This window comes from Anabrus simplex, chromosome 2, assembly GCF_040414725.1.
Source record: "Anabrus simplex isolate iqAnaSimp1 chromosome 2, ASM4041472v1, whole genome shotgun sequence".
NCBI lineage: Eukaryota > Metazoa > Arthropoda > Insecta > Orthoptera > Tettigoniidae > Anabrus > Anabrus simplex.
Genome location: NC_090266.1, coordinates 96091770 through 96108216, shown reverse-complemented (window position 1 = coordinate 96108216; position 16447 = coordinate 96091770). Strand labels below are relative to the sequence as shown.

Below are 16447 nucleotides of genomic sequence, written 5' to 3'. Positions count from 1 at the left end.
GGGGGTCCGAGGAGGCCAAGCATGACATGCCGCGATTGCAGGCGCATCTGATGCCCTCTCCTAAGACAGCTCCTTTTATACCGTACAAGGGTCTCATGTGGCATCACTGACGTGTTGCTGTCCAGTGCCATCTGTTGGTCATTTTGTATACTTTATGTTGATGTCAATAAAAACCCATGTCATGCCAATCAAGTGTATCAGTTATTACCTATCTACCTCCAATACTCCGTGAAGTATTGCCTCGTCAAATGTTAACGAACTTTTGGGTCATCTTGTACTTCTGACAGAAAGACAGAAAACTCCTCCCATACATACGTACACATTTTAATTTTGAAATTCCAATTCTCGCAAAATACACATTGATAGAATGCAAATCAAAATAGGAATATGCTACAAAATATCAGTCCTCCCTGTGGATGATGAAGCAGTTGGATGTTAGAAACCTGTTATTAGTTTATTTATATACTATATAATTCTCAATTAAAGGAACTCTGCAAACATAATCCAGTAAGTACAGTTCAGAACAGCAAACAGAAATGGAAAGAAAACCCTTGAGAAACGGTCAATATTGATGGCACGTGTTCTGTTTCTCTGCGCAGGAGTTGGATGGACAGGTGCTGGAGGCTGTCCAGTTAACAAGCGAGCATTTTCCTGAAAAATAATAAGGGTCATCATTAATAGGAAACAACAATAAGGTAGGAGGCCAAATTCCATCCTGCACCTAATTTCGTCCCCCTAGGGATTTAAAGTTAGCACGGTTAGTACCTAACGTTTAGCTGCACGCACACGCGTAGCCTCATCCCGTTGTCTTGTTGTGAGAATTGGTTGTGTGCACCACGTTTAGATTCCATGTACAAGGGGGATTCATTTTTCGTGCTGAGCTGAATTAGTGCAGCATTCAAATTAAGAGACTGTTATTGCTACAGTGAGCACTGATATGTGTATGAAATACTGGACTGCATTTCTGTCGTGTGGTGTATTTCCTGGCGTGTAATCGCTACAGTGAGTTGGTTGGCGTGAGTTAGTGTAGCGGCCATTGTAATAATTCAGGGAATATTCGTAATTTCGTCCCCCTTCATTTCATTTGCTATTTATGAAGTTGATTATTATTTCCATATGGGAAAACGCAAGCATTGGGTTAAAGAGGCTATAAAAAGGGTATCAAGACAGTGAGGGACAAGATAATGGGTTACAAACGTGCAAGTAAAGCGTTTGCCATCCCACGAGCAACGCTGAAAGACTATGTTAAGAAGAATACCGAGAAGACATGTTTCATAATTGGCCTTCAAGTACTGTAATTCATTATAGGGAAAGTGTTTGGTAATTTTAAAAAGCAAACAATATTAAAATGAATTGTACTTGTCATTAATTTGGGGAGAGGGACGAAATTACGAATACATGCTTGGTAGTTTAGTTTTTGTAGTGTCTATGTCAAATATTGACTACCTTACGTTATAAAAATTTGATTTTAACTTGCGCGTTAGTGGAAAGTAATATTCAGTAATACATATATACCAATTTGTAGCCTTGTCCATAATATTCCTGAATTTCTACAAGTCCAAATCTGCTAAGGGGATGAAATATGGGCCCCTTACCTTATATTTGGACGAATGCCGCGTGAAACGAAACGTTTTGCTTTGAAAATACGCAATGTTCCCAGTAATTTTAACAAGGACACGGATTGACAGCTTCGTAATAACTTCATCCTCTCCATGCCCTTATAGGCCTACGTATTCTCTTCCCAGTCCTTCATTTTTTTGGTTTGTATGTGTATGTTTAGTCCTCCGCCCGAAGGCTGGTTGGATCCTCAACAGTTCCGCCACCAGCTGTCATAGATGGCCTAGGCATCACTGAAGAGGCATACTAGGGAAATGAGGAGTGAGGTAGTTTCCCGTTGCTTTCCTCACCGAGCCAGAAGTTGCTATTACATATCAGTCTGTCAAGCCCACTGAAATGCATGCACTAACTGACACTATGAGCAATATTTTCACACCATTCATAGCAGGGACTGGCTGCAAAAGGAATGGCATTACTAGCATCACTCATACCTCAGTCACTTTCATTTTGTCCAAGCCAGGGATAAAGCTGAGACAGATCAATGAAAGTAACAAAATTGCTCTAGCCCATACCAGAAGACATAGTGCACTGTAAACACTAGGTCCTGCCAGCAAAGGCATTTTTTTGGTTTATGTTTATAAATTTCAAAATTCATATTCTGTGACATTAGACCCAGAAGTGTTGATGAATGACTTCAGCATTCCCTTGTCCATTCATTGCATCTTTGGACATAGTTAATCTATAACTGCGAGGTTCTTCAGTCTGCCGAAACTAAATAAAATGAGAAAATACCTGAAAAACATTTAAAAACAGATTATATGTGAAATTAACTAAACCGAGAGTGTTATGTCTCGTTCTTGAAATAACATCATCAGATTCTATAAAATCACACTTTTAATTATTATTATTATTAACTAGCTGATATACCCGTGCTTCGCTACGGTATTCTCAGAAAGACTGACTTTGTTGTTTTCCTAACTGAAGTCAACATAGGTCATTACAAAAACGTCAGTAGGAATGTAGCGATTAAAAGCAATGTTATCATATAAAATACTCGATCAAATGAAAAACTGCACATTTTCTCACTTTTAACGAACAGTACCACGGTGCCGATCTAATAATCCAAAGTTCCAGAGCCGGATTGACCAGGCCGCAGACAGCCGGGAACACTTCTCTGTCATGATTCCGTTAAATATGTACACTTCTCAATCCAATCAGTGCCTCAGAGTAGGGATTGAATAGCTCGAATGCTATGATGAACCAGTGTGATACGTACCAGTAGTAATGGAAAATTTATAAAACAGAGGAATGGCACAAGAAGAAAGTTACCTAACTCCCCAGCTACTTCCTGCCAATATTTATGAAGACTTTTACATTCGCACGACTGGGCGAGTTGGCCGTGTGGTTAGGGGCGCGCTGTGAGCTTGCATCCGGGAGATAGTGGATGCGAACCCCACTGTCGGCAGCCCTGAAGATGTTATTCCGTGGATTCCCATTTTCACACCAGGCAAATGCTGGGGCTATACCTTAAGGCCAAGCCCGCTTCCTCATAGCTCATAGCCCTTTCCTATCCCATCGTCTAACTGTGTCGGTGCGACGTAAGCCAAATTAAAAAACTCGGTACGCAGCAGTAATACTATCTATTGGAGATGAGTGGCAACAGAAGACAAAGCACATCACAACAAACAAGGGTCAATGTAATGTTATTGTTGAACAAATATATGTGCTTTCTATATTGTAGGCCTTCACATTCAGTTTTCTTTCGACTCTGTGATATTAGGGCGCCTTATAAAAGTATTTATAGTGTAGCCCGTAGCTCCTTATTCTCCGACTTTACATTCCGATTTGCATTAAATCCTGTTTACCCATTTTCTCGTGACTCGCACTGATAAGGACTTACTAACAAAAATCCAAATTCATGAATATCTCTGATCATAGCCGGTATGGTAACAATGTATAATGCATAAATGATCGGGAATATAATACTATATAACTTTAGTTATGTAGTATTTATCGATACGACCACTAATAACAATTATTTGGGAATTAAATTTTAGGCCTTCCCCTAAACTACCATTTCACTCAGCGTGAGTAAAATTATTTATGACCTATATTATAGCGACTTATTCCCCGACTTTGTATACCGATTTTCATTAAGATATGACTACTAATAACAAAAATATTTGAGAATTAAATTTTAGGCCTTCCCCAAAACTACCATTTCAGTCAGCGTGAATAAAATTATTTACAGCCTAGATTGTAGCGGACCATTGCCCGACTTTGTATACCGATTTTCATTAAATTCTCTTCAGCCGTTTTCTCGTGATGCGTGTGCATACATACAGACAGACAGAAAGACAGACAGACAGAAATTACGGAAAAGTAAAAAAGTGGATTTTCTTGCTACTGTGGGCACGACTGATACAGAAATACCATCCTTTTTAAATTCTGAGCAATGTACAGACAAAACTCTTATTATATATATATAGATACTACAGCATTTGGAGATAAATAACTAAACCTAATAATATTTCACAAACAGAACTACAGCACCGCATTTCAAAGTTACTTTCGGATGTTCTTTAACAACTTAAAATAAGTCCCGCTCCATGGCTAAATGGTTAGCGTGCTGGCCTTTGGTAAAAGGGGTCCCGGGTTCGATTTCCGGCAGTGTCGGAAATTTTAACCATCCCTGGCACGGTGGCTAGGTGTATGCGTTGCCTTCATCATCATTTCATCCTCTCACGACGCGCAGGTCGCCTACGGGTGTCAAATCAAAAGACCTGCACCTGGCGAGCCGAACCCGTCCTGGAATCTCTCAGCACTAAAAGCCATACGCCATTTCAACTTAAAATATGAACTGACAATAACTACATGTATTTATATAATTAGGAAATAATATTTTTACTACCATTTTTCTAAAGCTTCGCTCCAGCTCGAAAGTCTAACGTGTAAGATAAAAGCCTTCGTCCAGTGGAGCGTTATCCGGAAGCGTGCCCATAACGCTGGGAGCATTTCCTCGCGGGATAACAATTCCTATCCGCTGCCTCAGGAATTCTGTTGAAGAAGATTCTCCAGTGATTGCAGATAAATATTTGCCAATATCTGAAATCAGACTTTTAGTCTCTTGACACCACGTCCCCATCGTTTCGACTGCGAATACCACGAAGATGTAGTAGTTCGATACTGCTCTGTATTTCGCCCTTTTTATTGCGCATGGCCAATTCCGCAGCAGAACCAGTAGCCCTTGAAAGAGTGAGGCAAATGAGATGGTACTAAGGTATCGACACACGTAGGATCCCACAGATCTGCCTTTCTTCCATGGGACAAAGTCAGACCATCCGTCTGTGCGACTAATTCCACTCGGTTCTAGGACAGAAGGGACATCGATAGATGTAAAAGCTCTTTTGATAATGTCATTAATAGAGCAGTGTCTTGAAAATCGACCGGCACTCTTAGGGGAACTTAAAGCATGGCGGCCATAAACAACGACTTCCGCTCCACATATGCACTTATGTGACTGGCATATTTTGCAACCAAGACGTAAGCCGATTGCGATTTTAAAAGACGTGTTATCCATAAGTGTGCCCACATTGGCCGACGGAAAGGCCTTAAGCCATGAGCCTGCTTCCTTTTCCTGAACAGCGAGATGTCGTGCTCGATCAATTTCTGTTGGACATGACAGAATCAAAGAATCGAAAATTCTACAGGTGTTTATCACATCACATTATTAATTGATGAATTATTATTAACAATTATTGTAAAGACATTTATGTTAAATTTATGCGCACACCCTCCTAATAATTTTGAATAGTTTGAACTTTTGTTAATGAAGTACTTCTTCTCGCCTCACTAGTCCAGCTAGGAGTGCCAGTTAGCACGCAAGAATTTTCGTGAAAACTCATAAGTAGATAATAAGGGCCTTACTTAAATAAGGAACAACTCTACTCTTACTGTTTTTCCTTTGCTCACTTTCAACCATCCATAGACCACGTAAAATAACTTCCTTGTATTTTTGTCCCTTTCTTGATTTTCGATCTATCCAATCAGTCAGTCATCAATAATCTGCATTTAGTGCTATCGCTCAGGTGGTGGTTGCCCTATCAGTTGTTTACATGTTTTGCCATTATGGTGTTCTCGCTCCACGTTTTGGATAATGTAGTTACGTTTTCTACCTGTAATGATGAAAAATCTATTAGAGATGGGTTATATTGGGGAAACTTCTTACCCAAAGGCAGTGGCATGCGTAGCCAGGATCGACCGATTTGGCGGGGGAGGATTATTGTTAAAAATTCATGATAGAACATAATGAAGGTGCTTTTGCGTAATTTTACTCTAATTGCTCCTATAAAGAATGAATAAACGGCTGTATTCGAAGTTTTCATTAATCAATAGTTTTAACATTATTCTTGGTAATGGGTTATGCAAATAGGCATAGCTCTTACAATGTATTGACTTGAAATGGGCCATGAACTTACAACATTTTGGAAGAAATTCAAACTTAAATATCATATAACTCAATGTTTGATGTACTCATTGTAGGAATTCAATTTGCTATGAATGCTGTGTTGCAAATAAAGGTAAAAGATTGATTTTCATGATGTTCTACATTTTTGTTTAGTTTAAGGCATTGTTTTGATTCTCCGGGAAAATTTAACAGATGTCACTTACAACGTTTCGGCATGGCAGTCTTAATCTATTTACGAAATCATTTTCAGGTTTTTAATTAACGAGATTTGTAACAGTCGTGTTTGATTTTCTAGTATTAGGCCGTTTCTCATGTCCTCGATACACAAAACTTTGTGAGTGGCCATTGGTAAAGTAACAGATCTATTATGTGTGTAGTCCCTGAAGGTAAACGAATGATCATATTCGACATAATTTTGATGACAGGTATCGTGAAAGATCATGCAGGTCTATTATTTAATTCCAAGTTTCAGAGTAGAATTCGAATATTTTTTATATATAAATATTTATACACTAAGTGGCCAAAAGTCATGGAAAGACACTGAATGCGATGTTAATAACGAGTTGCTCCTCCAGCAGCCCTCAAAACGGCAGAAATACGGCGAGGTATCGACTCTACAAGGTGTTGGAATCGTTCTGGAGGGATCTGGGCCCACGCATCTTGCACTGCTGCCCACAGTTGGTCTTGTGTAGTTGGTGCGGGGTTCATGGAGCGTACACTAACATCGGAAGAACCATATAAATGCTTGATTGGATTAAGATCGGAGGATCTGGAGTGCCAATCCATGGTCGTAACTTGACTGAAGTGCTCCTCCAACCACCTGCGTGCCATCACAGAGCGGTGACATGACGCATTGGCATCTCCATTAGGGTACTTTAGGGCCAGTAAGGGATGCAGATGATCTGAAAGAATGTCTACATAACGTGCACCTGTCAGTGCTCCCTGCAGCCGGACAATGGGGCCTAATTGCCACCATGAGAACGCCGCCCAGACCAAAACTGAGCCACCTCCCGCCTGGACACAACCTTGTTGACATGCAGGATCCATAGCTACATATGGCATACGCCACACTCTCACGCGCCCATCAGCTCGAAACAACTGGAACCGGGATTCATCAGACCATACCACACACAGTCACTGTTCCATGGTCCATTGTCAATGTTCGCAGGCCCTTGCACGTCGTCGAGCTCAGTGCCGAGGTGTCAGTAAAGGGACACGAGTTGGTCGTCGGCTCGTGAAGCCTATGCGGTGCAGTTGCCTCCTTACAGTCCTGAGAGAAATGAGTTCCTGACTCCCAGCATTTAACTCGGCGGAGATCTGACTCATAGTAGTCCGTCGAGCGCCCAGTATGGTTCTGTAGAGGCGACGTAATATGCGTTCGTTAAACACCTGTGGTCTTCCCCTGCGGCGGTTTACGCGAGTGGTAACATTCTCCCTGCGATATTGAATATCCACCCTCGACACTGTTGACCTCGGAAACCCAAATTCGCGTGTAATCTCTGCAATGCTATGGCCCATGCGCCGTGTGCCGATGATCATCCCATGTTGAAAGCCGGTTAACTCGCGACGCGTTGCCATCTTCTGACTGTGACAGCTGCTCAGCTACGCCGCAGCTAGCCGCAACGCTCAGGGATCATACAGGGCACATTTTCTAATGGGACACCCCTTTCCGTGACTTTTGGCCACTCAGTGTATATTTAGAACAGTAAATTGTAAAATATAATTGATACATCTTCAATTAAATAACTTGTAACACTTACCTTAGCAGCCAAATCAAATATCTTATCCGCTTTAGGTTGCTCATTTGGTCCTTTCGGTCCATCTGAATCACCCAGCACTATGTTCACCAGACAATACTCCATGAGCGCCATGAACACGAACCTTGAATAATAATAATAATAATAATAATAATAATAATAATAATAATAATAATAATAATAATAATAATAATAATAATAAATCAGAGCGTACTTTGAAACTTTCGATAAGAAAACATGGAAAATATTGTTCCTGTAAAATAATCAACTCTGTACCAGATACTTCAGATAGCCTAGATACTCCGCAGTAGAATTGGCGGTCTGACAGGTCCATTGTTGTAACAGCTTTCATTATGATAAAAACGAAATGGTTTCTCGCAACAGCGTCTAGTTGGAGAAGGTGCCGAATGTTGTAGAAGCAGACTAACCGGGAACTCAATTAATTGAAGGGTTTCTGGCAAAAACAACCCATGTCAAAAACATGAAATTTTTAGGAGAAACAGTGAAAATGAAAACCTACAACCTGTTTTCCAGTCATTGACCGGGTCAGGGATGGAATGAATGAAACATAAATAGGCTGGTATTACAATGGGGTCGCCACTCCCAAGGTGATTTATTAATGAGTGATAAATGCTATGAATTGAGAATGGAGAGTGTTGCTGGAATGAAAGATGACAGGGAAAACCGGAGTACCCGGAGAAAAACCTGTCCCGCCTCCGCTTTGTCCAGCACAAATCTCACATGGAGTCACCGGGATTTGAACCACGGTATCCAGCGGTGAGAGGCCGACGCACTGCCGTCTGAGCCACGGAGGCTCCTCTAGGAGAAACAGTAAACTATCTAAATGTGATTCTGTGTTATAATGAAACCAGGCAATATTTTTCATACATTTTTGCATAAGGAAGAAAAATTTGTCCACGTTTTTGATGTTAAAAGTTTAAAATTATCCCATTAAAAGTATTCTGACATTGGTTGTTTCTGTCACGAGCAAACATAATATACCTTACATTCAGCTTTTAATGCAGCAAAATGTTTCCTCACATATGTGTTGAACCCATGACCTTTGCGCCCTAAGAATTTTATGTATGAAAAGTTACTACATTTCTGAACATTTCTCGATATCACGGGAGTGACACGTGGCAAGGAGGTAGCCACTTTCCGTCCCACGCTCTGAGATGTGACGTCATCCGCACGTGTCGGCAGTGGAAGGATACGGAAGAAAGTTTATGTTGAATAAATATAATGAAATGAAAGAATTAGTGGTGAATGCAATATAATGAGGGTCCTGTATTTATCTATAAGACAATTGGTCTTTTGCAAGACAGATTTGAGACTGCTAAGCCATTTTGGTGGATTATTTCAGAAGGGCGCGCGTGTCTAGCGTCCCCACGCGAAGTCGACAGAAAAGTAGTGCCTATCAAATGAGGTCATCTAACCAGTTAATTTAATATGTCTGTTAGGTCATCAGCCCAGAGGCTGGTTGGATCCTCAAATAGCACCACCAAAGGCTATGCAGTTATAGGGAAACCGCAAAAACCAATGGCAGAGCCCAAATGAGGCGTACCAGGCAAGATGAGGAGTGAGGTAGTTTGCCATTGCTTTCCTCACTGGGCCAGAATATGCCACTGCAGCACGACTGACCCTATGAGCAACACCTTTCATAACACTCAGACACTATTTGTGCTCCGAGTATCATTACTCAGCACCACCCATACCCCAGCAGCTTCCATATTGTCACCGCTATGGATGAGACTGGGACTTCAGTGGAAACTACACTTTGCTCTGGCCTGTGCCAAGAGATGGATACAAACGTACTGCATCCATCAAGGAATGGCAATAGGCGGGAATTTAATATGCATAAATTTTAAATGTCCAGGAACACTACCGATAGCCATGTAGCAAGTATGTGGTTACATCCAAAATTCTTTTAAATCCGGTTCATTTAAGTCGAAAAAGTTATGCACATTTTCTTGGCGGCAAAGGGAAAATGCATGGAGAGAGGGGGTAATGACTATAAATATAGAAGGGACGCCTTGTTGAAACCCCTGCATTGTGTTATTGAATCTTGAGCGAGAGAGTTAGGCTGTTCTGCAAATCAAGCGACAAAAGGTAGACTAAGTCCGACGAACAGATTTTGGGCCGATGTGGCTAGTGTCTTAAATCCAAGTGGATTTAGTTTGATAAAAATACGGTCAAGATACCGCAGAAGTAGAAAGTTGTAAAATATTTTGTTGTAAAAAGTAATTCGTGTGAGGGCAGTAAATACCATCAGTCGAGTGTGATCAACGAAGTTATTAGTGAAGGGTATTTCTTTTTTTATGTTTTATTTCCAGGAAAAATAAATAAATATTATGATGTACAGCCAGAAATGTAAAATGGCTATATAAGCGACGGAAGGTCGCGGGTGAGCCGAAAGATGAAATCCGACGAAACCTAAGGTAGATGCCTTGCCTACTATATCTTGTTTTGTGATGTCAAACTTATGTGCATTTGAAATGGGTTTTTATGACGAAGTTGGTCACCCATATGTTTTTGGCGAATGTCAAAATATGACGAAAGGTCATTTGTTTTATTTTCTGCATGGATAATTTTTTAAAATATTGCGAGTGCCGTGTGACATGTAAAAAGTTATTAGTGAGGGTTTCGAATTGATATCACGTCCAGAGTAGATCGTCATTTCCATGAATTTATTGCCTATACTTTGAGATGTCAAATTAAGATATTTTATCTGACGTAAAAATTTTCTGTTTGAATTTGATGGAATTAATGTAAGAAACCCATGGTTACCCTTTTTCAGTCGAGTGGAAGCGCACTGTCGGGTTGAGAAATGTAGAGTGGTGAATTTTGTCACGGAGTGAAACGTTATTCTATGTCCATTTAAACTGCATCCGACTGACAATAAAAATAGTAGAATTTTGACAATCATTTTGTGAAATCCAGTTTTGGAAAATACGAGATCATTATGCAAAGTGTTCATTATTAATGTATTTGTGTGTATTATGCGTCGTGGATTCTAACTATTTTTATTCCAGTTTGTTTTTGTCAGTGAGAGCCGTCGAGTTGAGACCAGAGTTCAGATTTGTCGTATGAGTTGAGATAGGATTTGTGAATCAGGTGATTGGAAGCCTGTAAATGTGCCGGGATATGTATAAGCCCGAGGGAGATTTTGCGTAATGTTTGGGATGGAATGTACAAATGTAGGGCATTTTGAAGTATAATCTATGTGCATTTTGTTGGTCAGATATATCGTATTTGTTTAATTATATCGGCGATGTTAAAGGTTTCATTCTGAGAGGCCAGTCAGGCAAGACGAAAGAGATGTTTCATATCACAGCGGAGCGGGGGGGGGGGGTCGTGTCTCAATGCCGTCAGCTGATAGGAGTTCGCAGCTCGAGTAACGGGATTTGGGTAGTGTGTTAGAATTGAGATCGCATTTCTTGGGAACGGAAATCATTAAAACTACGGAATCTAGTTGAAATTTTCATCCGGTAATAACGTGTGTGTTATTAGATACTGTAAATTTGTTTAATTGAGATAGTAATGTACATTTGAGACCACGAACTTAGAGTATAATGAGCGAGGTTAGCCAATTTCAGGGTTGTCCAAAATATAGAGCGATGGTAATGATGATTGTTTTGTTTGTGAGGGGTGCACAAAGCTTCACGGATATGTTATGACAAGATATGACAACGTAATCGGTTTACATTGTACGGCGAGTTACTTATGGTTTTGTACTTAATTATCAGGGTTATCCAAGTAGTAATAATGGTTAGTATTAAATTAAATTAAAGTGTGATGTCACGAAACAAGATAAATACTGGAAATAAGTCATATAAATTTTTCCAGCTACAGGAATAAACAACCGACGATATACATCCAACATGATTAAAAATGAATTTCGTCAAGACTTGTGTAGGGACTTGTGAAAGAAACCATTCGTCCGCGGAGATAGAATTTGTTGTTCATTAAGATTTCATTAAATCATTTAAATTTATTTAATTATTAAATTCAGTGGAATCCGTATTTTGAAATAACTTTAAATCATGCGAATAACTTGAAGATGCATTCGGGAAATCTTAGTTTATTTTTCTGGGGAATATGTAAAGGTTAACGTAAGGATTAAGGGGACATACCCGAAGGTAATGGATTTTACTGCCACAAAGTATTGTGAGCATTGTTGTTGTTGCATTATTTAAATTTGATTGATTGAGCAGTAAATGTGCTGGGGTTAGTAAAGTGGAAACTTTGGTCATCAACCGATGTAACTTAATTCTGTTTAGCTTTCAGCTTAGAAACTTGGATGGTCATGGGGTCATCAACCTCAGTGACTTAGAGTAGGGCCATATGCCACCGTAGCATCATTTTCCTTGCGGTCATCATCCACAATGACTTTAAAGTAACTTAGAAGTTTAGATGTCGGTCCATGACATAGTCGCAGGTCACATCGATTCAATTAAGGGTCCATGCCATATAACCACTTTGTGGCACACACTGATTGGACTGCCTTAATTATACCCAGAGTCCAGAGTTCGTGTTACGAGAACTGGACCATAAGGAATCACTATGATGGTACATGTAGTCTCACATGGAAGCCGAATTTATTTATTTCCAGACTTTCTTTTCTTTAATTAATAATTGAGACAATGGTTTCTAGTAAGGTTACCCATTAGGCAGTTATGTCAGAGGCTCACACCAGTGTTCTGACCTTCTGTGTAAAATGATTGTGGTGTCCAAGGGACACGATTGGATCCCAATGATACCGATGATAAATGATTAATTCTTCAGAGATTACTTGAATAAATAGGAATATTTTTAAACAGACCTTTCATTTGAGTAAACAGATTAGAATTACTGAACCCTACCTTTTACCTCAGCAAGTGACGAAAAACCCGATATGACCCAAGAGACAGATCTCATGAAATTTTTCTGATAGGTAAGGAAGGTAGGTATCCTTCAATGTGGACCAAATGGTTCAGTATATATAAGCCAATAGTAATATTATCACAGTTTATTCAACAAAATGATGATTGTCTATGTGTTATATATATTTCTTTTACTTACTTTTTTAACATCATGTGGTATTGAAAACGGATTAAGGAAATAATACAGTAATGTCATGGTTCACTAGAACGTTTTCACGGTTGCCATTTTCACCTACATCAATATCACTGTCAGCCTTACATTCTGGCTTCTCTTTGCATTTTGGTGTTCAAGAGTATTCGGGAGATGAAACCCTATCGTTTACCAAAGGCGTAAAAAAATCCTGAATGTTTCTTACTTGACTGCTTAACATTCGATGGCTAAGTGTGCCATTGACGTGCTCAATAAGGTTGAGGTCTGGGTAATATATGAGCCAATGCAAAGAGGTGATAGCCTCGGTATCCAGGTAATCAACCATCAATGTCGTCCGATATGGATGAGCAAGGAAGGGATGCCATCCTTGTACACCTGTCACGTTACAGGGCCATGATGAAACACATGCAGGCGTGTCACCAGGATGTGATGCCACTCAAGACCGGGATTCTGCAACACTTATAATGAGATCTATCAATAAGTCAGCTAAATCCTTAAACACTACTACTACTACACCGGGAAACGCAATCTTTGGACGTTTACATTTATGTATAGTATATTTGTTTAAAAAACCACAGAAGGCTTATTGGAATAAATGTGAAAGATTTCGGTACAGAACAGAAACATGCAATGACACTACTCTCAACTTGTTAGAAATGCCATTGGTACCAGACATTGAATTCGGTTTAAAATATGACAGATGCGTGATAAATTTTGTATAAGGTCTAAGAAAAGCGAACATCAAGAGCGACCACAGATTACTCATAAAAACAGGATAAACTGAACGATTCCCCGTGTTTCACACCTTTGAATTTCAATTAATTATGAATATGATAATATTTTCTGAAATCGGTCACGCTTTGCCCTACCTGTGGTTTACGAAGCTTGGAACATGTGTGATGGTACATACATCACACCGTCGCACTGTATTTAGAAGTGAGGGATATTATAGTCAGTATTCGATTTATTATTATTATTATTATTATTATTATTATTATTATTATTATTATTATTATCATTGTCCGCCTCTGTGGTGTAGTGGTTAGCGTGATTAGCTGCCACCCCCGGAGGCCCGGGTTCGATTCCCGGCTCTGCCACGAAATTTGAAAAGTGGTACGAGGGCTGGAACGGGGTCCACTCAGCCTCGGGAGGTCAACTGAGTAGAGGTGGGTTCGATTCCCACCTCAGCCATCCTGGAAGTGGTTTTCCGTGGTTTCCCACTTCTTCTCCAGGCGAATGCCGGGATGGTACCTAACTTAAGGCCACGGCCGCTTCCTTCCTTCTTCCTTGCCTATCCCTTCCAATCTTCCCATCCCTCCACAAGGCCCCTGTTTAGCATAGCAGGTGAGGCCGCCTGGGCGAGGTACTGGTCATTCTCCCCAGTTGTATCCCACGACCAAGAGTCTGAAGCTCCAGGACACTGCCCTTGAGGCGGTAGAGGTGGGATCCCTCGCTGAGTCCGAGGGAAAAGCCGAACCTGGAGGGTAAATAGATGATTATTATTATTATTATTATTATTATTATTATTATTATTATTATTATTATTATTATCATTATTATTATCAGTATTTCAGTTGTATATTTTGTCATTAATATTTGTAAGCTGGGAGGTCTTCATATGTGGTGCGAGTCATTTGTTTTGCACAACGGCTGGGAAAATCATTGCTATCATAACTCAGGAAATTCGTATGACACATGCGGGCAACCCAGTCTGATGAGATGGACTTGCTGATGTAGTCGGAAAGTTCCGATGACTCATGTGAAACACCCCAGAGTTTGTTGATCTTGTGATTGCCTTGTGACACTGGAAGAAGTTCAGGGCGTGGTCTTGACTAGCGGATCTACTCATGATTGGCTGGCCGCGATGAATCGAGATGGATCATGTGGGAGGAGAGGGGAAGCAGAGGTCTATATTTGCAGGTGATCAAACGGCGAGAAGCACGATACGGCGAGTGAGAGAACACACTGTACGGGAATGAAGTCGTGCTGACACACGATACGGGAGTGGAACTGGATATACGGTCCTGGAGTGACACGGCTGCACTATACTGGACTGGACTGAACTTCAAACGTTCGTGGAACGTAGTCTTTTTATGTTCGTGGAACGTGGATGACCTACAAACAGTGGAGTGCTTAGGCACTGGGTATTGAGTCACTTTATGGCGGCCTGGTATTATATGTTGGTGAAAGCTATCTCAGACATTCCATAATTTATGTTCAGGAACGACAAGCATGTGTTGCTCAATTGAATATATCTTTAAAACAAGTGTTAGAGTCAGTGAACACAGTATTATGGGGTGCAGTATCTGTGTGATATAGTAAGTGCCGATTATGAGAATCGGCAAGTCGTGTTAATACAGAGACAGTGAAGGTACTTATCTACATATATGCACATTGTTCAGCGGACTAACTACAAATGGTAGCTTAGTTCTTGCATTCGCTTTCCCATTGTTGTTGTTGTTGTTGTTGTTGTAAACATGGAGTTTTCCAGCAATATTTTGTGTGTGTATTATGTGCATATTTTGGTGTGTTGATGAGATGCTCATGCACAGATTTTATTGAGAACATAGTTATTTTAGAATCAGTGGAGTTATTGATGAACCTAGGTGCAGTTCCTACCTATTTACTCTTTTTTCAGAAGGTTAGATAAGGACTGAAGCAGATGTACCAGTACGCAGCTTTTATGCACACGCCCTGGGAGAAAAACAATTATTTTCATGCTCTATTAAAATTCGAGGGATTCATTCTGGTGAACCCTGGCGCCCATACTACGGACATTTTGATTAATTATTGTTATTAATTTTATTAATTCATTTTATTTCAATTATTTTATTAAGTTTTTGAGTAATTTTCTTTATGATCATTTATTAATATTGTGCCATTTCACTGTTAATAATGAACATATTGGAACAAAAATGGACGATATGCCGCGGGAACATTAAACACCAGACGCAAATACAACCGTAAATGCCGAGAAGATTGTATTTTCATCAGGGATAAGCTGAAAATAACATCAAGGAGGCGGTGAAAAAGAATGAAAGATACAAGATTGTTACAAATTTATTATTATAAATGTCATTCCAGAAGAAACCAACTCAAGCAGATCGGAACAACATATTAATACATAAAGGAGACGGAGTTCACAGAAAAAGGCTTAAATTGAAAAGGAGACAGAAATAACATGAAGAGAATTGATATTAATAAGGTGAGGAATTAGAACGACTTGTCGAAATCGTTACGTAACCAGCTACGTCATGAGATACCAAGAGAAAGAAACGTACAGCATCATAAGCTGCTCGCAAGAAAATAAGAAATACTTAGCCGATTAGGAAATAAACTATAGGAAATTAAATCAGATTATAATTGTGATCTTTATAGCCATATTAGTAGTCTGCAAGACCTAAGCAAAATTTAATTGAAAGAAGAATTATTCTCAATATATTTATGAAACATAGAAGGCTTTGAATACTAAGATGACGAAACTGACCATGTCAACCTGTATTTCTGTCCTAACTGCGTCCTAATGCACTAAGAAGACCGAGGCAGACTGTCTGGAGATGGTGACCTTAATCCGGCAAAGCTATCCCTAGAA

General features: G+C 39.9%; 1 protein-coding gene across 1 annotated transcript in view; it reads right to left on the bottom strand.

The window, feature by feature from the left end:
* Nucleotides 1-480: 480 nt before the first annotated feature.
* The window catches only part of LOC136863453 (glycine receptor subunit alpha-2-like), a 105761-nt gene continuing 89794 nt past the window's right edge, over nucleotides 481-16447 (bottom strand). Inside the window, exons 12-13 of the mRNA XM_068225943.1 lie at nucleotides 7786-7906; nucleotides 481-651 (exon numbers count right to left, since the gene is read on the bottom strand). Of these exons, the coding sequence (XP_068082044.1) occupies nucleotides 481-651; nucleotides 7786-7906 (292 nt within the window). The remainder of the gene's footprint in view (nucleotides 652-7785; nucleotides 7907-16447) is intronic.